At 42.7% G+C, this 23,519-nt stretch overlaps 2 protein-coding genes across 8 annotated transcripts in view; both read right to left on the bottom strand.

Moving 5' to 3' along the window:
* dst (dystonin) overlaps positions 1–23,519 on the bottom strand; it is a 99,704-nt gene that overhangs the window by 43,578 nt on the left and 32,607 nt on the right. For 5 of the 7 annotated variants that reach the window (XM_076742787.1, XM_076742788.1, XM_076742790.1 and 2 more), the window contains 30 exons: positions 22,174–22,340; positions 21,939–22,051; positions 21,693–21,799; positions 21,483–21,602; positions 21,078–21,173; positions 20,856–20,983; positions 19,127–19,220; positions 18,872–19,026; positions 18,315–18,783; positions 18,071–18,199; positions 17,878–17,955; positions 17,614–17,775; positions 17,213–17,317; positions 16,945–17,040; positions 16,743–16,868; positions 16,498–16,650; positions 16,253–16,407; positions 15,979–16,105; positions 15,650–15,833; positions 14,818–14,975; positions 14,547–14,725; positions 14,318–14,456; positions 14,038–14,231; positions 13,790–13,952; positions 13,624–13,707; positions 13,325–13,432; positions 13,128–13,226; positions 6,674–6,820; positions 5,135–5,223; positions 4,940–5,048 (listed from right to left, as the gene is read on the bottom strand). In XM_076742787.1, the coding sequence (XP_076598902.1) occupies positions 4,940–5,048; positions 5,135–5,223; positions 6,674–6,820; positions 13,128–13,226; positions 13,325–13,432; positions 13,624–13,707; positions 13,790–13,952; positions 14,038–14,231; positions 14,318–14,456; positions 14,547–14,725; positions 14,818–14,975; positions 15,650–15,833; positions 15,979–16,105; positions 16,253–16,407; positions 16,498–16,650; positions 16,743–16,868; positions 16,945–17,040; positions 17,213–17,317; positions 17,614–17,775; positions 17,878–17,955; positions 18,071–18,199; positions 18,315–18,783; positions 18,872–19,026; positions 19,127–19,220; positions 20,856–20,983; positions 21,078–21,173; positions 21,483–21,602; positions 21,693–21,799; positions 21,939–22,051; positions 22,174–22,340 (4,233 nt within the window). Of the gene's footprint in view, positions 1–85; positions 4,322–4,939; positions 5,049–5,134; positions 5,224–6,673; positions 6,821–13,127; positions 13,227–13,324; positions 13,433–13,623; positions 13,708–13,789; positions 13,953–14,037; positions 14,232–14,317; positions 14,457–14,546; positions 14,726–14,817; positions 14,976–15,649; positions 15,834–15,978; positions 16,106–16,252; positions 16,408–16,497; positions 16,651–16,742; positions 16,869–16,944; positions 17,041–17,212; positions 17,318–17,613; positions 17,776–17,877; positions 17,956–18,070; positions 18,200–18,314; positions 18,784–18,871; positions 19,027–19,126; positions 19,221–20,855; positions 20,984–21,077; positions 21,174–21,482; positions 21,603–21,692; positions 21,800–21,938; positions 22,052–22,173; positions 22,341–23,519 lie in introns of those variants that run through there. The other 2 variants (XM_076742793.1, XM_076742791.1) reach the window with 2 other exon arrangements.
* Positions 6,874–12,890, bottom strand: LOC143328262 (uncharacterized). Its single transcript, XM_076743329.1, has 2 exons — positions 9,377–12,890; positions 6,874–9,198 (listed from the first exon to the last, which is right to left on the bottom strand). The coding sequence occupies exons 1-2, from the start codon at positions 12,356–12,358 to the stop codon at positions 7,129–7,131; spliced, it is 5,052 nt and encodes a 1,683-aa protein (XP_076599444.1). The 5' UTR covers positions 12,359–12,890; the 3' UTR covers positions 6,874–7,128.

Genomic DNA, 23,519 nt, shown 5'->3' with positions numbered 1-23,519 from the left:
CACAAAACAAAAGTGGAGCAAATGTTACTAATGTTAAAGACTAAGGGAGGAGGTGAGCTTGACTATGAAACAACACAAACTGCACCTTATTTTTGACCTGCTCGACCTTGCAGGCGTCTGAGTCGGCAGGCGACTGAGAAGACGGTTGGTGGCAGAAGTCATTGTCTGCCGAGGCCTCATCTTCTCCCTCTGAGCTCTCCTCCCTGATGCTCTCCAGCATGTGCCGCCGGTCCTCCTGAGAGTCACCCCCCAGTGCAGTGTTTAGAGTCTCCATCACTTCCTGGAGCATTGAAAGGTCTTGGCTTGAGGAAACAGTCTTAAGAACCTGCAGCAGCTGCAGCTGGACGTTTGGAGCTTCGGACTGCTCTGTCTGTTCACTGACTGTTTCTTCCTGCAGTATCGGGTCTGAGCTTCCTTTCTCTTTGTTGTTTAAGCTGGGGGCGTTTTGCTTCAGCAAGTCCATGAGGAGGTCTGAGTGACTGCTCTCTGTGGGTCCATGAGCTGCGTCTCTCTCATGAAAGCTGCCTTTCTCTAACAGTTGTGGAGGATTCAGATCTGCAGCAAAAATGCTTTCAAGGTCTTGAGTTTGTGTCTTTTGCAAATCACCGACAGTAAGCCCCTCTGTAATTTTACCCTGGTCATCCACAGCATCAGAAAACACTGATGAAGCTGAAGAGGAAACATCTGTAACACAGCTGTCTGACAGGACATCAGTATCTACCAGGGGTTGCTTAGAAGCACAAATATCTAATCTTTTATCCTCTGGAAGAATATCAGACACTAACTCCGCTCCCATTATAGTTTCACACTTCCATGAGCTAATTTCTGAGGCTTTTCCACCAATATCTGTATTTTGTTCATCACTTGCCTCTGCTGTCTGTGCATTTCTTGATACAGAGATCTGCTCCATATCACTGGTGACTGAAAACATGTCCTCATGTTGCCTCTCTGGGGAAAAAATGTCTGTCCTTAACTCAACATCACCTGTAGCACTGCGCTGCGAACCTGACAAATCTTCATCGGCCAGTAGTGTTTCAAAAGAAACTCCGGTTGTAGCTGGAGTGTAGTGGTCTGAATCACCAACATCAAAACACTTAAGACTGATAGTGTTTGTTGCAGTGACTTCAGTGGGTGACTGAGGGGACCTCTCAACAATGAGCGTACTCTGACCAATTTGAGAGCATCTGGGCTCAGGTTCATCACTACGATCACTTTCTGAATTAAGTGCTGCTCGCTGAGGTAATGTGACTCTGCTGCCATCTTCTGTAATGTTGTTGTCAAAGTTACCATTACCCCTGGAAACAGAGATAATTGCACTTTGAACCAAGTCCCTGGGAGATGAGTAATCTCTACTTGGCGCTGGCTCACTGCCCAAAGGTGACTGAACCGCACTTGTGTCATTCTTCATGCTGCTTTCCTCAGACGGCACATTGTGATATGATGACGACGCGTCTAATTCACTTTCACTAGCTGTCTGATTTCCCACTTCTGCATCATATCCAGCAATGTAAAACTCATCATCAAAGGATAAACCCTCAGATTTAAAGTGACGAGCAGAAGTGGAATATTGAGTCTGGCTTTCTGGATCGGTGCTGTCACTCGGACTAGATGGACGTGACTGAGCAGCTGGAGCAGTTTCCATCACAACACAGAATACATCAGCGGCATCTGTCAACGGGCTTTTGGTTCCACCCCGTGAGTCACCGTCTTCAGCCAGTAAAGGCGATTTGTCAGCATGATGAACACACTCTGCAGTAACCTGACTCCAAGAGGAGGGTGAGATCATCAGAGACTCACAAAACGAGGGAGGCGAATGATGCAGGCCATTACTCATCTCCTCTACACTTCCTGTTGTCTCACAATCTACCTCCGCATCTCCATTCTCACTTTCTATCTCTCTGTTATCAGCCTCCTCATTGGTCAGATCAAGCACCATTACAGCAACCTTCCTCTCAGTGGGCTGCTGCATGATTTCAGCTTCATTAATATTAATCAAAACCACATTGTGATCATCAGGGATGGAGTGAGTGCACTCTTCTTCTGGATAAATGCTGGCTTTGGGGTCTGAGCTGAGGATCTTATCGACGCATTCATCTTTAGCTAATCCCAGCTGCAATGACTCATTGATGCTAATGGCGCAGCCGGACCTCAATAAACTCTGCTGTTCCATTAAATGAACAGTCGGATTTGAGGTTATTGATCCATCTGACACTGCCTGTGTGAAAACAGATATTGCCCCCTCCTCATTACCTACAAAACATCCCTTTTCATCTAACTGTAGGTCTAGCAGTTTCAGTACTGTCATCTCATCAACTAGGCCTTTATTGAGAGCTGCCTCTAGGTCGTAACGTCTCCCAGAGGTGACATCTAAAATGCCCCCTTCCTCCATCTGTGCTTTCAGAAGTTGAACAGCACAGTCTTGCTCATTTTCACCCTCCATCAAGTCCTTGAGGCATAAAACCTCAGCTTGGGTAACATCTGTACCTTCTGATTCACCACACAGTGACTCAGCATCGTAGTATGGTAGTGTTTGATGGCTGGATGTTACTGAACACTCGGAGTAAAACATCCTCGATGGTGAGCCAACATTTGTTCTATTCACAGCGGGAAGGTCTGACACCACAGCTGGAATATCAAAACCTTCACTATCGGCACCTCCAGCATCAAACCGTAAACTACTTCCATAAATCCTCTCCTCAAATTCACCTGGCTTTGTCCAATCTGTGTTGTTTTGACACATAGTTTTCTCCGCTATACCAGGCTCTGTGGTATCCATGTCAATGTCACTATCTACTAAAAATTCCTTAACAGGGTCTTGGTTTAGAGCCTGGTCATTTCCATTTGTTGTTTCACTGAATGTAATTCTTCCACTGACAGAGGAAACGTAATTATGAGGATCACTCGTGTGTTCTGTGTATCTCATTAATTCCTCTGTTTGCTCATTTATGTGCAGTGGTTCTAAATTAACCTGTTTGGAAAGATCACTGACATTTAAAGTCAGAGAAGTTACATTTTTCCCAGTGTTTTCGGATAATATTGAGTCTTCAAGAAAGATCTGGACCATTTTACTCAGCTGTCTATCGAGTATTAGGACTCTCTGCCCTGAGCTGGGATCTATGTAACTGTTTATCATTAGATAAGAGATGAATAACTGCGTGGCCTCAGTGTGAGTAGGGATATTATCAACTTTCAAGCAATCTGCTTCATGATAGCATCCATCAACTGTGAGTTTTTTATACATAAGCCAAGATGAAAACTTCTCATTGAGGTGATCCACATCAGGAAACACATCAGGAATTTCTATAGATTTCAGAACCTCTGCTGTGTAACTGTCAATCAGACCCTTCTGGACGGCGGAGGTGATGTCTACCACCTCTGAATTTTCTGGAATGTAAAAAGCTGCTATTTTGTCTCGATTGGTGAACAGTCTGCTGGTAAACTCATCAGCGGTGATTTGTTGATCATACCGCACTGAGGTGGACACAGTTTGGATTTCCCCAGAGGAAGGCAACACAAGTCCAATAAACTGCTGCTGGTTTCCAAGCACAGTGAGCGTGCTGCTAGAGCTCATCAAATCACACTGAACGGCTGCATCCACTTTTAGCCCTACACCATTTTGGAGGTTCCCAGCACCACTCATAACATCCTCTGGCACCTCACCAGTTTTGTTTCGACCTTCTTTATCGTCACCTACATCCTGCTGAGTACCTAACATCCTCAACATGACCTCCTGATCACTTAAACCATCATGACAAGACCTCAGAGTGTGAAAATCCCTCCCTGATGTCAGTGATTTATTTCTGCTGAGGCACTTTAATAGCAGTCTGTTGACCTCACAAGGTTCAACCTCCTCCACAGGCTCAAGGAGTGACACCTCTTCAGCAGCATCCTGACAGGTATTTTGCCTCTGAAGAATCTTGACATAGACAGAAGCAGGTATTAAACCACTCTGAAATGCCCTCTCCAGGGTCAGGGTGTCGCCTGTGTAGGACACCTGCAATCCATCATGAACTTGTTTGACCTCTATCATCTTGATGATCGGGTCTTCACACGTGGCCCCTTCTCTTGCTGCAGCTATGTCAGAAAGCGACACAGATGAAACATGTGAACTCTGTATGCACTTGCTTGATTCATTGCACTCTGGCAAGTGGTTCACCGTGGATGTATAAATGAGATCTTGTTTGAAAGGATCATCCCAGTCCAGACAGACATGCGGCTCAGACTCAAAGGGGTTGGAGGTCACAGGTTGGGCCTTTGTTTTCTCATCAATCGGGCCACTCATGGGTCCAGTGCCAAGCATTGCATCACTGGTTTTAAAATCCTAAAGAGAATGAAAATTTGAGAAATTAACTGACCTAATTTCAGCATCAAAATCTGTATTATCTATTGCATGTCAAACTTGGAATTAAAGTATTCAAAAGCAAGACAAAACGTATACTCACCACCAGACAAATGTGGGCATGTTAAAACATCATGTGCACAAGTGCAAGACTGCGTCAGGGTTGCAACAGGAGAATGACGGATAATACATTTAAAGCTATCATGCATCTGGGAAGGCAGTATCCAGCATCTTGCAAAAAGAGGGTAGTTAGTAACATCACATTCTGGAGGTAAAGGGTTATATGTCCGTTATCCTGTTGATTTTTGAAGTCAAGCACATTAATAATGGTGACACGTCAGACCAAAGCCGGGCGCAACAAAGCATGTTTACAGCATACTCTGATTTTTCTGGGCTTCAATTGTATAAATCTTGTTTTCTGTACCTAATGATCCAGTGGAAGAGAATAAATAGATTGACGCAAAAGACAAAGTTTTCACACTGTACTCAGGAGAGGAGGACAAAGGTTAGTCATGCAGCTGAACATCAGGTGGCACTGTTTTCTAACACATTATAAGACACAAACGCAGACAACTCAGACGAAACAGCAAAGAGCCCAACCTCTTCTGCAGAGGATGTCTGATCTGAGCAGTGTTGGGAGAGTTCATTGTAGGCCTGACTGAGCTCCTTCAGCTGCTCCTGGGCCTTTGCTCTTTCCTCTTCGGTCATTCTGGAAGATGAAACATTAAGAATGAGGCTGAGACTGTAAACAGTGGATAAAGTCTTGTGCATGTCTGTAACGGTTGTTTGACTCACTTGTCACTGTGTTTGTTCAGCATCATTTGCGTTGCTCTCAGTGCTTCTGCAATTTGTTCCTTCTTAGTGACCATTTCCTCAACTGACACCTACAACATCAAACAGTGATATATTAATATTTTATATGCAGTGCAATGATTGTTCTTTACTTTTGCATGACTCTGTTTGAGTAGTTATTATACAAAATTGTTATTATAAACATGATTATAATCAACATGGGCACAAAGCTCACAGATACACACACACTAGAATTGTTTTAAAAGACTGACTGACATTTTTAAATCGACTTATTGGTATAAACTATGTCAATTAATGAATAAAGACATTCTGCACACTGCAATGACTGGATAATATATAAACCCCTGCACAAAATAATGCAATCCAAAACTGTGGCTATGCAATGAGTATTCATTTTGCTCAACTTCTGTTCAGAATGTGTCAAATAGCAGTTAATTTAACTCTACAGTCATTTACAAGGCTGTGGTTTCAGATGGTTTCATAATTTGGCTAAATAAAATCAAATAGGAAGTCGGAATCTGTCATTATTGCACTGAAACTGTTGATGGGGAGTGGTATCTATTTTTGTGTGTGTGCTTAACAAAAATACTTTAAAAAGATAAATCAAATCAAATTTTTATCCCAAATCTATGATTGCTTCGAAATAAACATTACTGATATATTTCTATGTGCACTGCAATCATAACAATTACTCAACATAACAATTACTTCATTAATAATAAAAACATATAGTTGATTTCACTGCATTTTACTTCAACTCAGATTGCGATATTTACAAAAAAAAAAAAAAATGTAAATGTTACCATTCAGTGTTCATGGTCCAGGTTCATTATTTACATACATTTACTGAATGAACACTGTGAACACAGTTGCTGATTTTAAAACTGTTCAATGTACATGCAGTTTTGGTCAACTTGCATGCATCTATCTATTCTCTTTTCTACTCTGGTACATTGGATAGTTTGTATTTTGTTAAACATCAATTACAACCTATTCCTTATACAGCACGCATCTGGACAATTCTAAATTCTTTCATATTTCAATTCAATAATGTCAGCTGTGGCCTGTATGGTCTCTACATGTTTCCATAGACGCACAGGGAGAAAAATCTGAAATGTGTTTTGATATTTTAATAACCTTTTGGGCCGATAAAATTCATTGGTCATCGAGGTTGCTCTGAAATGTGAGTGCTTGTGCAACTTATACATTCATCAGTTGGAGGTGTTTGAAATGAAAACCATAATATTAGCAATGCTTCTATCAGCCAAGTGAACAGGGGCTATGTTAAAGTAATTACAAACACTACCTGCTGTGTAAAACGTGGATTAAATGAATCAGGAAGTAGATAGTGTGTTTTTATTAGGAATCATACACCGTGACAGCAAAATGCTGCGATATCATTTTGATTAGAAAAATACTCTTCCCAATTAAACCGAAGCATTCGCTCATGTACAACAGATATGTGGCAACATATGAAAACAGGGCACAGTGAAAACACCACAAACCTTACACATTATTTACCTGGGGCTTATTAGAAGTGTCTGTGTTGGCATTGCTATCTTTCAGAGCACTCCCATCATTGTTTGGAGTCTGTTTCACATTGGACATCCAGTGCAATAGTTTGCTAACTTTATCACCATGCTCTCTCTTCTCCTCATCAACAGATCTCTAGAATTCAAACAGATGGGTTTTTGACAAGATGGTTAACTTTGTTACAAAAAAGAAACAAAAAGCACTCAAGGAAAGAATCCTTAAAGGGACGGGTAATGCTAAAATATGTTTGTAATGAGACTTAAAACACAGAAACTCAAGAACAATTGTCAGTTGCATCAACCATTGTATTAAAATATGTGGGTAACAAAAAAGAACATTCAACAGTGAAGTCAAGGTAACTTCACAGCCAAACACAAAACCAAAGGAAATCCTACTTGCAGGTTATACTTTTACGCTATGAAAAAGCATATATTTGCAAACGTTTATTGATTAAATGCCCAAACATAATGAAATGTTGATTTGGCTCCATAACCATGCATTTTTGTAGCCTCCAGTAACCTTAAGCCTGTGTGGCAGTCATACACACTTCTTTCAAGTGCCTCCCTGAACGTGATTCTTCTCTTGGTCTTTGGACAGGTGAGGTTTTTTGTTTGGAACTTGTCATCTTTGAGTGCAGAAGCAGTAGCTTTGTCAACCAGGCCGCTCTGAATGACTTCTTCAAGTGAGACTCTGTCATGAGTGTCAGGGTTTATCAATCCTCCAGTCAGGAGCTGGAATTCAATACAGCGATAGCCGGCATCCTTTGGGAAGAGATTTTCCTGAACTGCCTGGGAAACAGACAGTGTCTTTGAAGTCTTGGGGTGAACAATACCATTAAATGCCTGCTCAAACTGCTGGAGCTGCTGACTCAATGGCTCATCTAAAAGACCCCTTTTAAGAGCCTCAGAGAGAGTAACTTTCTCCCCTGAAGAGGGTTCGCAAATCCCTCCAGTGCAAGCCTGGGCTTCCAGTAACCGTAGGGCAGTGGCTCTATCAGTAAAGCCCTGTTGAAAACCCTGAAGAACTGACAGCCTCTTCCCCAGAGTGACATCCCAGAGACCAGCAATGGGGCTGTTAACGTCTTCCACAACAACCATTCTTGAAAATATAATATCCGCAATCTCATAGATACTAAGAAGCCCACTGCGATAGCTTTCAAGCTCAGACATTTCAAGGAACCTCTGAGTTAGAGCGGACTCTAGACAAAGTTGGCGGCCACTTTTAACATCAGTAATGACGTGAAGTGGACTGCCATTGGCGTCAACTACGGACTTTTCCTGCCATTCACTTTCCTGTTGTGACAGAAACAGATATGTCCTCTTGTCAATGTGTCTCCCCTTGAATGCTTCATATGCCGACATTTCGATGCCACAGCTGCTGATGATAACAGACGCTCTATGAGAACTCGTGGGAGAGGTGTTTGTTAGGTGTCTCTCACCAAATGGGAAAAGAAATACACCACCATCGATGTCATACAGGCATGTCTTCAGTATTTCAGCGTAGTATACTTTCTGCCCAGTGTCAGGGTTGTGGAAACCTTTGGGGTTACTGACTGGATCATAAAGACTCTGGAGTGTCTCGTCGTTCAAAAGACCCTGATCAAGAGCAACACTAATCGGCACCCTGACACCAGTCTCTGGGTTGATCAGTCCTCCAGTGGCTGCCTGGACCTCAAGGATCTTCTTGCCTTTGTATCTATCAAGAATCCTCTCCTCCATTGCCTGAAACACAGACAGCTTTTTGCCGGCATGGATGTAGCCGCTAACAGCTTTCTGAGCCTCCATCAGTTTATCTTTCAGGCCTGTCTCTATGATACCTCTCTCCAGAGCTTCAACAACTGAGTGTGTTTGCCCTGTGGTCAGGTCTGTAAGGCTTCCTGTTGCAGCCTGAGCCTCCAGAAACTCAAGTGCGTATGTCTTTGCTAAGAAGCCCTTCTCAGCAGCTTCTAGGAAGGACATCTTTTTCTTACTTGACTCCACATAAACTCCAGCAATAGTTGTTGGTCTGACGTACTGGGCAAGTGATGCTTGCACCTCTTCAACTGGGATGAGGCCCGTCTCCAACTTGCGCAGAACCTCTTCATCCAAGAATTTGAATTTGACCAAGCTTTGAACACTTGTGCTGCCTTTGACTTCTGGGAGCTTTTGGGAAGTTGAATATAACTCACTCAGTTTTCCCTCACTGTCTGTTGTTTTCCACTCTGATGGGTTCACAGTTTCACAAGTTTCATTGATCTGATAACTTCTTGTCTTGGTGATGCTTTGTGTGCCTGTTAATCCACACAGAGTCATGTAGCCCCGTGTTGTCACAGTCATGGACTTATCAGGTTTGATTTGGCTCTTACTGGTCACATTTTGCATGTCTTTTTGTAGGGGAGTAGGAGTTTGATAAGCAGAGCTATTCAAAGCTTTCATTGTTGGTGAATCATGTAGGCTTTGGCCTTGAATGACTTCCATTTTATCTTGTTTGACTTTAAGTCCTTCAAGAATGTTTTCTTTCCCCATTGGTGACATCTGTAGATGATGACATTGGAAGAACTTTTAAGTTACAGATGACTACAACTGATAAAATACATACTGTAATAAAGAGAAACAAATAAACAATTATTAAAACTGTATTGCATTTAAATACTGTGATTGTTAATAAACATGATACTGTGTTGCAGTTATGCTGAACTAATGTCATCCATACCTCTGAGGACACTTTCATTTTGAGAATCTCTTCTTCCAGGTTGTATTTGGCACTTTCATATGAGGGCACTGTCCTCTGCATCACTGTATGTTCTGTCTTCAACAAAGCAGCCTCATTGTCTTCCATATAGTGATGACTGGTTTCAGCTATTTCCTGGTCATGTAACCTCTCGTTTTCAGGCCTCATCCTGACCCCGAGTATCAAAAGCTTTTCCTGAAGACTTTTAACCTCTTTGACGTACGACTCTATTTGTTCCCGAAGAGATCTCGCTTCATTGTCCTTCAGTGCAAGTTTCCACTCACTATCAGACAACAGCTGCTCAAACTTTGCTGAGTCATTTGGTTGTTCATTGCAAATACTTTGAAAAGCACTTATTTTTGAAGTGAGTTTGAGTTTGTCTTCCTCAAGCTGGGCAATTTGGGATTTTGCCTTTGAGAGGTCTTGACTAAGCTTTGTTCTTTCCTGTTGCAGTTTGTCATGTTTGATCTGCAGCTGTTGGTCCATTTGCTGCTTTGTTTCCACAGTCGTTTGAGGCACTGTTTTAATGTGTTTGACGTCTTCTCGGAAATACTTGTTAAGCATCTCTTTTAATTCTGTGCTATGTGAAGGCTGGTTTGACTTTTCACTTTCACTTGAGATTTCAGATTGAAGTAAAGTGAGCTTTTTCTCTATTTCAGTCTGCACGAGCAACAGCTGCCTCTCATAGCCCTCTTTCTGAAGTTCTAGTTTACTTTTCAACTCCTCTAGCATTTTCTTGCATTTTTCAAGTTGTTCTTTCATCTGCTGGGACTGCAGCTGAAGGACTGCGTTTTCCCTTTGTTTTTGTTCAGACTCTGTTTGGGCCCTTTGCAGCTTTTCTTTCAGTGTTCTGACTTCAGATCCCAATGAAATGCTTTTCTCGAGTGCCTCAGCTTTCTCCCTCTTGAGAATCATGCTTTCATGTTGTAGATTTGATCTAGATTTGTCAGTACTCGACATTACTTCTTTCATTGTTACTTTATTTTTCTGAAGCTCAGTCTCCAGTTGCAATATTTTTGATTCTTTGCCTTTTCTTTCATTGGTCTCTTTCAACAATTCATCTTTGGTTCTTTGAAGGGTAGAGCTGAACTCTGAAAGTTTAGCATTCAAGTTCTCTACTTTCCTTTCTGCTGTTTTCTTGTCGCTCTGAAGAGCATAAAGCTCCTGCCTTAAGTTTTCTGCAGTTTTCTCTGAGCTGCTAGTTAACCCTTTAATACTGTGCTTGTAATTGAAAAGCTCATCTTTTACCGCCTTGACTTCATTGAGATGTTTTTGATTCTCACCAGATTCTTGTTGAAGCTCTGCATTTTTCTTCTTTAGCATCACATTTAAATCATTAATTTCTGCACTTTGCATGTGGATCTTGTCATTTGCAGAATTCCTCTCAAGCAACACTGACTTCAGCTCTGATTTCAGAGTCATTATGTCTTGCTCATAAATGGTGATATTTGAACTGAGTGTATTGATTTTCTGCTGCATTTCAGACATTTTTCTTACTGCCTCACTATAATCCTGCAGCTTCATCTGAAGCTCGTGGGAGGTCTGAGATTTCTTATTTAACTCCTCCTCAATAATTCTAACCTGTGATTTGGTGCCCTCTGCCTGAGACTTGAAGATTTTAATTTGCTGATCCTTGCTGTCAATTTCCATCGTCACCTGATCGAGCTTAGCTCTTACGTTCTTCAGATTCTTTTCCATCTCCGCATTTATCTGTTTAAACTCATTGACTTGTTTCTGCAATTGAGAAGCAACTAATTCACTTTTTTGGAGTTCGGCTTCGAGGTTTCTGCATGTGAGCTGCGACGCCTGCTCAGATCTCTTCATTAAGCTGTTTTCTTCGTTAGCTGCTTGAAGCTGCTGTTTCCAGCTCTCTACCTCACTCTTTAAAGACTTGATCTTTTGTTCAGAAAATGTTCTCTCTTTTTCCAGTGACTCCATTTGGATCTGAAGACCTCTAAAATCACTGTCAGAGGAGACATTTATCCTTCTCAGCTCATTGCATTTGACCTTCAGCTGATCTATTGCTGCCTGCTTGGAAGCTAACTCTTCCTCTAAGTTGTTAGTCTTGTAAATATTTTCCTGCTCCATGGAGCTTTTCCTTTGCAGTTCTCCTTGGGTGATCTTCAACTGTTCTTTAAGACCTTCAACCTCAGTGCTTTGGAAAAAAGCATTTTGTTCCAATGACGAGTTTGCTCTTTGGAGAGATCTGATTTCCTCGTGAAGTTCATTGATAGATTTAGTCATGTTCAGTGCTTCCTGTTGGAGATCCTCCGCTTTCTGTCTCATGTTGTTCCTTTCACTTTCCATGTCAATCTGTAGTTTCTTCAGCTTGTTGTTGCTGTCATCCAACAGTTTTTTATAGCTTTGTGCTTTCTCCTCAGCCATTTCGGCTCTTTTCTGGACCAAGTCTAGTTCCTCTAGTTTCTGCTGCACCATCATGCTGTCATTCTCTCTAACTGCAGATGACTGGGGCTTACTGTTGACTGTTGGCTGACTGTCAAATGCCAAAGGCTGCTGAGCCAGATCATTTTCTTTAGCATGAACTTGACTTTGCAACTGTTCCTCAGCACCTTCCTCCACATTAACTCTTTTCTGAAGTTTGGGGCTCTGTTCCTTAAGATTATGGCCATCATTTGTTTTCTTTAAGAGGTCCTCCAGTTTCATCTGAGCCAAAGACCACTTGGCTTCTGACTGCTCAATTAACTGTTTTGTGTGACTTAACTCCTGCTCACTGGCATCTTTGTCTTTCATTGCTATTTCTAACTTGGTGCAATATTGATGAATGTCATGCTCAAGTTGTGATTTCTGAAAGGTTAGATCATCAATCATCTTCTGTTGAGTTTCTACTTTTCCTTCCAATTGTTCCAGCTGTGTTTGTCTTTCAGCCAGCAGAGCCTCCTGTTCCTGGACCCGTTGCTTAAGTTGACTTATCTCTACTTCACCCACAGCTTTTTGGACCTCCATGCTCTCTGTCCTTTTTGCATTCTCGGCTTTGTCAAAAGCCTTTCTGTACTATAATGCAAAAGAACAAGTCATCCGCTTTTTCATGTTTAATTAGATATCATAAAATGAACTGCATGAATATTTTACTTCTTACCAGACTGCTGCAGCAATATTAAACAATCTCTCCAGGAATTTGCAATTTCAAGACTGCATGATTATTTTTAGTAAGTAGTTTTTAGTATTGTGTTAACATTAACATATGACAGCAAGATCTTAGATTTTTTTAAGATTATTGTAATAGCACTTGTCACTGATTTGATCATTGTACCTTTGTCCTTCGATTTCCAACTTGTAACAATGAAGTCTTCGACAAATAGGACTGAAAGTACCTATTTTCCAAATACTAGACAAACTCCTGGAGAGGCTTTCTTTTCCCACAGAAAAGCAAATATGAGAAAGACTTTCTGTCAAAGAATAAAAAAAAATCTCTCTCCTCCCAGCAAGTCACCATCACCAGCAATAAGGAGTTACTGCACATGCAGACATGTTTGACATTTGTACATTTCCTTTGCTTCCTTTGTGCGAAGAAGCAAATGTCCTTACACATGATGATCTGCCCAGTCAAGAACTCAAGGCACACAAACAACAGGAAGCATGCAAAGAGAAACCAGTAAAGCTACATTACCAAAAAAAGGTTTACACATCCACAGAGCCCCAAAACTGTGAAATCTGCTGCATAAGCCACTGTAAATGTAGACAGCCAAGAGGTATTAAAATATGGATGTCTTACCTCCTCGTCTTCAGTTCTCTTCAGAGTCTCACTGGCAAACTTCACATATTGTGTCATGAGGGTCACAAGAGCAGTGTAGCGGGTCCGGAGATCCATAAACTGATTGAATTAAACAAAGAAAAACAAGTATGTCATTGAGATATACTCTGCACAGAGCACCAATTTCCTGTCCTACCAAAGGTAAATTATAGTTTCACCTCCTGCTGAATGGCATCAGAGGAGCTCTGCATCCTCCTTTTCTTGAGAGGGGACTTGTGTTGGGAGTCAACCATCGCTCTGAAGGTCATCAGCTGAAGTTCATAATCCTAAAAAAAGATTTCCAAATAAGTTTACAAGCTGTTCCTTTCTCATCTCAGTCGTGGTCCAACATAGCTGGAATGGAAATGATGTCAACTCATATTTTTTTTTATATCAGAAAAACCATGTGAGAGTTTAACAAATGGACAGAAAACAAATTTAAAACCTGTTGAGAATGAATTGAAATAAATTAGATTACCTTAATAGCAGACGAGTACTGCTCTGAGTACTTCTGGCACTCATCAATTCTGCCCTGTTTTTGTTCAATTTCAGCAACGAGCACCTGAAAAACACATTTTAAATATACGTTTAGACATCAAACATCTGTCTTCATCTTTGAGTTAAGCAGTGAATTCTTGTCCTACCTTCTGTTTGTTCAGCAGCTCAGCCAGTGCCTTGCTGTCTTCCGGTTTGTTTTCTTGGGCCTTTAGCTGTGCTGCTTCCATTTCTCTAACCCACTCATCAAGACTACTGTAAGAGTCTCTGTAGTGTTTCAGAGACTTGCCAATACCATCCAGGTCCCGAAGCCTGAAAATGAATGGTTAACACAAATGAGCAATACTTATATTTTAAATACTTGTACACAAATGTTTTAAAAAAAATTAACATTAACCTGCTGTCAATCTGGGAGTGAATGTTCTGCCATCTCTCACTCAGCTGATCTGCTTTCTCCTTGTGCCAGTCGAGGTCAAAGTCACGCTCATTATGAGCCTTAAACATGCGGTCACTGATGATTCGTGCTTTCTGCAGCTCATCCTCCATGTCGTGGAACACCTCCTGCTTCTCATCAATCTCTGTCCGCCATTGCTATAATCAGAGGGAGGAGGGCTTACTCAAAATGGACTAAAGCCATTGCCAGTGCTGGTGAAATGTTGAATCCAACAGCACATTACCTTCAGCGTTGATATGACTGTCTCAATGGACTTGACGTCTGAGTTCATAGCATCTTCTTCATAGAGTTTGGATTCGTAGGTCTTTACTAGCGCCTCTGCGCTCTGGCTGTGCTTCACCACTAAGCTGACTGTCTTCAGTCTACAACACAAAGGGAACATGTCTTTAATTCATCTGTTTAGTGAAGATATCCCCCATTATTGATTCTAGACAATGAAGGGAGAGTCTTACTTATCCATATAAATTGAGGACATGGAGTAGACTTGGCTCATGTTCTGAACAAGGACGGTCAGTTCAGAGGAAAGCGTCGGTGCAGAAGGAGAACCTGCAGCCTGTCTGAGGAAGAGCTCACACTTCTCCTTCATCACGTCTAGGTCCTCCTTCAGTTTATTCAGCTCCGCTGTCTTCTTCTGCAGAGCGCCGTGTAGAAAGCCATCATTAAAATAACAGCACCAGTGAGCTCTTGGATACATTAAATGATAACTGACACCCAGGTGTGTACCTCATGTTCTGTGATGCGCTGCAGACTCTGCTCCAGGTCATCTCTCTCCAGCGGCGTGCGGAGCTGCCTGATCAGATGTTCTTCATGAGCCTCCAGGTGCATGCGGAAGTTGCGTATTTCCGAGATGTAATGATTGTACACTGACTCCTCATGTTCCTCTGTTTACCAAGAAAATATTAGAACAAATAATCACATGAGAGCATAAGATCTGACAGTGACAGTGACAGGACAACTCTGCTGTAAAAGTCTGCTTCCATTTAACAAACACAGCTAGGGAATGATGAACCTTGGATGTTGGAGCCTACACACTGTATAGTCTCACACGTTAACTGCTATACAAATGCACCTCTAGATGGCATCATCACCACAGTGTAAGGCCACGTAGGACCTACTGCAATGTAGCTAAATCAATGGTACTTTGTATACTGCTAGGGTGAAGTCATACACAAATTAGGAAAATGGTTTTAAGTGAGGACTTATCTGAGAAAAATGGACAGGGCACATATGTAAATGACTGTACATATTTATATTTATCCCTGTTTATCCTCACAGACCTGTGTACCATCACAACATAACTTACCAAGTAAAATGTATTTATTTCTCCAGGTACTTCCTGATTTAAAACCAATAATCGCACATTAACAGCCTCCTAGTGTTTGCTTGAAACCTTAGAAACTCTTCTTAATGCAGTAAAAAAAACATCATAATTCCACAAGGCATTAACTTCAGGCTTAAAAGGCTTATAGAGCCATGTGTTTCCTTCACAGTGTTGTGTTCAGTGTACACCAGCAGCTCCTTGTTGGGAGAGGCAGGAGGGGAATGTGAGCCTTGCCTCTTTCTGCAGATCGCAGTAGTTCCTGGTAGTACTCCTTGCAGGCCATGACGTCTCTCTCAAGCTGGGTACAGTCTGCCACTGTGAATACCTCAGACTCCTCGCTGTCTTCCAGGAACTCGTCGAAGTGGGACTGCAGGTTGCTCAGGACCTGCTGATGCTCACCTGGTAACATGGTCTTTATCTGAAGAGATTAGAGACATAAAAGTGCAATTAAGACAAACATGCACTTTGCGTTTGTCTGAGAATGATCATCAAAACTGAGCCTGATTATCATAAATGATCATCAGCTAGAGTCTGAAAAGGACAACATAATCATTCAAACATACCGAGGACACATTCCAGTTGCGGATGGCTCGTATATCAGCCATTAGATAATGCCAAGACACCACACTCTTCATGTTGATGTGGGAGTGGTGCCACAGTGCCAGGACATTCTGGTATAATTGCTCAGTTCTGCAGGAAGAGAGAAAGACACATAAATAATTCATCCCAACAAAGTTGGGTGACGCATTCGGTAGCAGCCATTTGAACTAAAACAGAAATAAGCTCTATTGTGACGTAAAGGTTAGCCCAGATACAAATTCAATCCTAGCATCTCACCTTGTGGCCATATCAACAGCCTCTTTGTTGGGTGGAGGCACAGTGAAACACACAGAGGGCACCATGGCCTCATTCCCTGCTGGGTTGATGACTTTCCACTTTGCCCGGTGAGAGTTACTGGCCAACACGCACTCATCATCTTTATAAATGGTAATCTGAAAGAGTTGTGACAAAGACGCAGCATAGATTTACCATCAATGTACACCTAAACAGGATGTAATGCAGCATAGAGAACCTGTGTGTACCTCTATTTGACGATAATCACAGATGGCTTTCACAGGGATGGAGGATCTCACGGGGCTGTCAGGGTTCCTGGGCCTGAGCTGCACAATATTCTTGGCCCTTCCCACTAACCCAGCTACAGTGCTGCGGTATTGAAGGAGCTGTTCTTTCTCATCCTGGAGACACATCACACCAAAAAACAATTGTTGTTTCCTTCAGTTTTATTTGCAACTACCTCCACATGCACACATGCTTCATATCCGTTTACCATTGACTCCTGAATGAGGTCCTCCAGTCTGTGCAGGCTGCTCGTTCTATCACAGCTGTATTTTCTGTGAATGGCGTCTTGCAGGCTCTTAAGGTAGTCCATGGACTCTTTGGCATCACTGAAAAACTGCACAGGGGAAGAGTGACAAATTAGATGTGACCAAAGAAACGTACTACTGGCTGGAAAATGGGCAGCAACTCACCTCAAAATAAACAGCATTCTCCTTGAGATGCTGTTCTACACAAGAGCAGAGCTGTAAAATCCAGCTCCACTGCGTCTGCATGGCAGCTCTGTATGCCTGGAGGAGAAACAAGACACGGCATCCAGGTTGAACAGCAGGAAAAATGCAAGACTTTTACAGTCTTTTAATCATTGTGGGAGCTGAATGCAGGGTGGAGACACAACTCCTCTATTAAATTTGGAATCTGCCATACTGACTGCAGAGCTGAGTACACAGAAAAGGGGTTTACTTCAATAGTGAGCCTGGCTGGGTGGTTCTTGAGCATGAGGCGGTCTGCCTTGTCCTGCACAGACTTGATCACTTCCTCCTTTTCATCCAGTTCCCTCATCAGGTCCTGTATGAAAGACATTCAGTTGAGTATATCTGGCATCCAGCCGTGGCGGAGGAACAGTAAACTCCATCCTCTCACACAATCTCATATCCTGTCGCCGACTACAAAGTTAATCATTCAGGTAACAAAAACACAAATCCCTTCACTGACATCATGGTTTAATTAAATGAGGGCCACTGTAATTTAGCCAAACCCACACAACCAAAAACTGTCTGAACAAGCCCTTGTTATTCTGTCTGCATGGAATATTGCGCAGATTAGGTTCCAGTTAATTAGAAAAAAACTTGTCAATGGCTTACAGCATGGTAGTCTCTTTTCTTGGAGATGCTGCTGTTGCGATCACTCCAGTCGAAGGCAACCTCCTCTTCCTCCTTCTCATTCAGCCAGATGAGCTCCTGAGTTGCCTGCGACACAAAGTCATGCAGGCTTTCCAGGTGGCTTTGCCGCTCTTGTGAACAGCTCTGAAAGGAAAAGACATTCATAAAAGTCAGACTACTAAAAGCACATCAGTTGTGTATAGAATTGACAGGAGCACAATTTTAGGTTCGGGACAGATCACTTACCAACAGCCGCTCATACTGCTTCTCTAGTTTGTTCAGCTTGTCTGAATAAGTTAGTTTCAGGGGTAAGTTCATCTGAATCTGACAAAGGAAAAACATGTTGAGTTTCCACTGCAGAAAACTTTATTCTGAGAGTTTTAAGGAAGTTACAGAACATGCAGTTTTGTTGATGTTTTCCTCTAACTCACTCACTCACCTCACTCAGTTTGGCATCTTTAAGACTCATTTGAAATTCTTCAATGGCTCTATGTACACTTTTGTGGTTCTCTAAATGCATTTCCACACTTGGCAAATCGGATCCCCACTCTGACCGATCGAGCTGCAACTTTAAAACAGCAAAAAACAGCATAAATAAAAAGTTTACATTTGTGCACACATTTAAAGCCACAGTACATTACACATGTTATACATGATTCAACAAACTGATGCAGACTACTCACCTGCATCTCTTCTACCCAGTTCAGCAGGTCCTGCACAAATTTCATGTTGACCTCCTCTTCTGTCATGCTGGGGTCTGCCAGTGAGGATTTCAGTAAGGGCTTGCGGATCTGCATGTGTTTCAAATGCCTGAGGCTGCCTGGGTCCATGCCACCACCGCTCCCCATGTAGCTCTGGACTGAAGCGGGCTGCAGACCGGGGGTCAAGGCAGGGGTCAAGGATGGGGTGAGGCACGGTGTAAGGCTAGAGGTGAATGTGGACCCAGGGGTGCCTAACCCCCCCGGGGTGAGTGCAGGAGTAAGGGCTGGTGTTAGGCTTGCGTTGATGTTCTGCGAGAAGCCAGAGTTCAGGCTTTGTGTGATGCCTGAGATCATCATTTTGGTTTGTTCTGTTGTCAGGGTGCGACCTTTGCTGTACACAGAGGAACACTCAGCTCGCAGGACTAGGAGGTCATCCCGGAGTTTTGATACCCTGTAATCAGGAAGGAACAACAACATGAGATGTGTTAATGCATGAGAAAATGCTGTGTGTTTTCTTTGCCAGAGGATATACTCTGTACCTTTGGACAAGTTGATCTGCAAAGGGAAATTTCCCGTCCAGAAGAATCTGGATGTCCACCACTTGTTGCCTGAGGATATTCTCACATTCCAAAAGGTAGCCAGCGATCTCAGCTTCATTTAGGAACTGAATCCCAGACTCGAGACGTTTTGCATCCTTTGCAGAGGAAAAGACAAAACTCAACACAAAGACTGGACACTCTGAGCTATTTTAATGCCACTTAGGTTAAGTCAAACAGAGATTACACAAAACTCACAGACTGCAGGGCCGTCCTTGCCAACGCCAGCTTGTCTTCTCCATTAACACAGTCCCGCTGGACCCTGTTGGCAATCTGCTGCAGCATCTCAAGCCTGCAAGAAACAAAAAGATGAAACAGTTAGTTTACAGCTGTTATGGCTGTTAGTCGATAAAAACAAAGCCCACTGGAAGCTCACCTGGATCCATAGCTAATGTTGTTATTGAGAAACACTGAGCTGTTCATGTGTAAAGGCTCGGTGAGCATGGTGTCATATGAGCCATAACTGTTGATGCTGCTGTTGCTAACAGACGAGATCCCGCTCAAATAGGCCATCTTACTTTACATGGTAAGCCACTGCTGCTATTCCCGACCGCTCAAACAATCACCATTACATTTCTCTTCCCTACCATCCCTCTGAAAGGCGCCCAGCCTCGAGCGTTCGCAGACCTAACTGATGGAGCTGCTTTCAACGTGCTGGTATTTATAGCTGCGCAGCCAGGTGAGGAGCGTGTAAAATGAATCCCACCCTGTATTGATGCGCTGCCCTTGGGGGATAAAAATGAAATAGCAGGTTGAGACAGTACACCTTTATAAGAGCTGAGACTGTATAAAGTGCTGCCAAGCTGCCATAATTGCCATTTCTGCCAGTTTTCACCACACCCAACGTTAATGCTGTAAATATGCTGTGTTTATAGACCATGAAGGCAGGAATGGAGATGTAAACACGTCTAAACTATTGTCAACAGAGAACGTCCAAGTCCAAAAGAAGAAATTTGAGTTTCCATAGCAATGAGATCTACTGCACACAAACACTGATGAAGGCAGAGCAGCAGCTAGAGCTCAGAGACTTGACTGAGCTTGCCGTAAGAGAGCAGTCACTCTATAATATATCAGAAAACATCTCCGCTGAAGCATCATATGACAAACAATGTGCCTCTTTGTCTTTTGTCTCACGTTTCTGACTTGTTAAATTAAGTAGATATTCAATCTGTGATGATTCTGTTCCTGAAGTGCAGAACAAAACAGCAATCAGTATCATTATTTTTTCATATTTAACGCTAACAATAACAACACCCTCTGAACATACACCTTTATATTGTCATATGTCCTTATCTAGTATGTGTTTGTCAGGCATGATCTTTTCTTTTGCTTTGTGTTTTGAAGCACGTTGAGTCTACGCCTCCCGTATGACATGTGCGAGGTAAATAAACTTGACTTTTGTTGTTGTCAATCATCTGTTGATGCAGAACAAAACTCAGCCTTATCAGATGCAAACAGTGCACTTTGGCTGCAGTAAACCTGATCAAGATATATCGTGAGCTCACAAATATCTTGATAGAGCGAACATCATAGCGTGCAACGGTTCAGTGAGGGGATTTTTACTTTAATAAAGAAAGCCCAAGTCTGGCATAAACACTGACCCTCGGCGTTCGGTTTCAGCACACATTAGCTTGCAACATGATGCTGGAGCGCTCCGCCTGCACCAACCTCAGAAACTGTTTTGCTGACTCATGTGGCATATTTGCTCCTTTATCTTTATGCTGTATGAAAAGCTTGTCACAAAGAAAAACAGTGCATAGCCACAATATCTCCTGCTTTAAATCCTTGTATGTTGCCTCAAACACTGAAACATTTTGTCATATCAGACACCAGCAACAAGTCTGCTAATTAAATGGTGACTTTTGGCTCACATGGAACCTGTAATATTAGGTTGTAAAGTCTGTCCAGGCTCCGTGGCTGCACGTACCTTTCCACCTCAGGCCTCAGGCTCTTCTCTCTCTCCAGCATGGCCACAATTAATTTGCCCCACTCCTTCTCCACGTCATTAGGGTGATGACCCTGCGGTAGCTGAATACGTCCAAACTCGATCCACATCTGTCAGGCACAGCGCAGACAGACTTGTCATCACTACAATGTGTAAGGCTACAAACGTTGAAGCAACAGGCTCTGCTGCTCTGCATTTGTATACCTCAAGCATTTTGTAGAGAGTTTTGATTTTTGTCTTCTCGTTCTCTTTCAGCGGGATTTCGTGTTCTTTAAACTGCAGATACTGTGTATAAAGTGCCTGTAAAAGAAAGCAGAGACTTCAATAATCTTCTACGCTTGCACCATAAAGCATCAGTAGAGATATAAACCCGAATAAAAGCATATGTCCATACTCTCCCCTGCACTGATAAAAGCTATTGACTTCTCGCAGCAAATGGACTGCAGTTCTCTCATATGCATCAATACCACTTTAAGTCTCAGTTACAGCAGTTAGACTCTGCATGTGGGAAATCTGAAGCAGACACTTGTCCTTCACTTTACTGACACTGTATGTAGATTCTAAGCACTCCACAAAATGAGACAGTTGAAGCTCAACTCAATAATATACCTTGAGTTCCACAGGGTTGTTGGGGAATGATCTATCTGACATTATGGCCACATTGTGTTTGATCCACTGGCTGAGGTATTTGATCATGTTCTGGTACTCCACCCATTTGATATCAACATCCTGTTTGGAGAAAAAGGATCATCAGCAATAAAGCATTTTTCAGCACTTGGATCGGGTGGAGTTACTGGTGGAACGATGTCGTCAGCTTACATTAGGACTGATTCCATCTACACCATCAGGTACTTTGGGGAAGGCATCATACAGTGTTGAGACGTATGTGATGACTGACTTTTCATCCGGAGACTGAACGTCTACATCTGATGAGGGAAGTAAAGTTCAAGAGGTCACAAATGCATCACATGACAATGAGCTATTCCTCAAGTCAAAATCCTCACTCCACATGATTCATAGCACAGGTGTGAGTCAAAGCAACATGACAGTGTGTATGGTTCTCACCCTCGGGGTCCAGGAGTCTGGCCACCCCCAACTGCTCAGCGACACAAAACGCGTGCTCCAGATTTGATCGGTTGGTCTGCGACGACACGCGGCTCATGTCAACCATGTCCGGTCTGCAGAAAGAAAGACAGTAAGGCATGTAAAACAAAGCGTGCCAACAAAAAGAAAGAGGGCAGAAGATCACGAAACCCACTATATGCATGATATAGCTTTGCTGCAGCTCCACTGATGTCACCTGTATTTATGAATGATGGCGTTGAACAGCCTCCCATCCCTCCAGGAGGTTGTGAAGTTATCACATCGTACGCCTACATAGCCCTCCGTTATCTGCTTGGACCAGAGCAGCAGCCTCTCCTTGGCTGTCATGTCCTCGGACTCTCCCGTCACGTGGATCTCCGAGATCTGTCACAAAGAAATATACAAGACGTAGAATACACGATGCACTGACTCTAAATGTACATGTGGTGAAAGCTTGAAAATCAAACCCACAAGTTTGTGATTAAGAGCAGCAACAATAACAGCAAGACCTCGAAATATGCAATCAAATGTGACAAAACCACAAACTACAGCCTTAAAAATACATCTGCATTAAATGAACACCTTTATGTCTCAGCAAAGACTTCACAGCATTCATTACACAGGGACAAAAGATGGATTTCATTTCATAAGACTTAAGACTTGAATGTAAATGTAAGTGTGTGTAAATGGGGTAAAACGGGGTAAAGGTTTCTTCATCTGGTCCCCTGACAGTTCTGTACCCACTTTAAATATGGAAAAATCCAGCAGGTCAGAAGTGTGAGATAGAGTTGTGTAATAGACAGTTTTACAGCATGTTAATGATGATTAAGATGGCCTTAATGTAAGTGTTGTTGTTGTGCCACACTGGGTTCAAAGCACAGCTATGACATCTGAACATGAGTTTCTATCTATCAAACCATAAAAAGTAGCACTGATTCAACCTTTTGCGGGCTGTGTTTTGCTGTAACTCGCATCCCAAAAACCAAAATTATGGAAACACGGCATCGCAAAATGATTCTGCTGGAAGGCACGTGGAACACGAAATGTTACGTCACAACATGGTCAAAAAGCAGGAAGAGTGAGAGACAGCTAGCAGATTTTACAAGATGAACTTCGATCAATCAATCAGCCAACCAGTCAATCAATCTCTATCAGGCCTCGAGGACGAAATGTGCAGCCAGGTGCCACCATCAATCATAAAAACATTAACGACTGTCAAACATATGAAGCACTTCAGCTCAGACGAGATTAACAGACACAAATAACATCATCCTGAAGAAAAAGATCCCCCACAGAGCAGCCTGTCCATAGAGCAGTCTGTCCACAGAGCAGTCTGTCCATAGAGCAGTCTGTCCACAGAGCAGCCTGTCCACAGAGCAGCCCGTCCGCAGACCAGCCCGTCCGCAGACCAGCCTGTCCATAGAGCAGCCCGTCCATAGAGCAGCCCGTCCGCAGACCAGCCCGTCCGCAGACCAGCCTGTCCATAGAGCAGCCTGTCCGCAGACCAGCCCGTCCGCAGACCAGCCTGTCCATAGAGCAGCCTGTCCGCAGAGCAGCCTGTCT

This window comes from Chaetodon auriga, chromosome 11 (assembly GCF_051107435.1).
Source record: "Chaetodon auriga isolate fChaAug3 chromosome 11, fChaAug3.hap1, whole genome shotgun sequence".
In the NCBI taxonomy this organism is placed as follows: domain Eukaryota; kingdom Metazoa; phylum Chordata; class Actinopteri; order Chaetodontiformes; family Chaetodontidae; genus Chaetodon; species Chaetodon auriga.
This window is presented reverse-complemented; position numbering and strand designations above follow the sequence as displayed.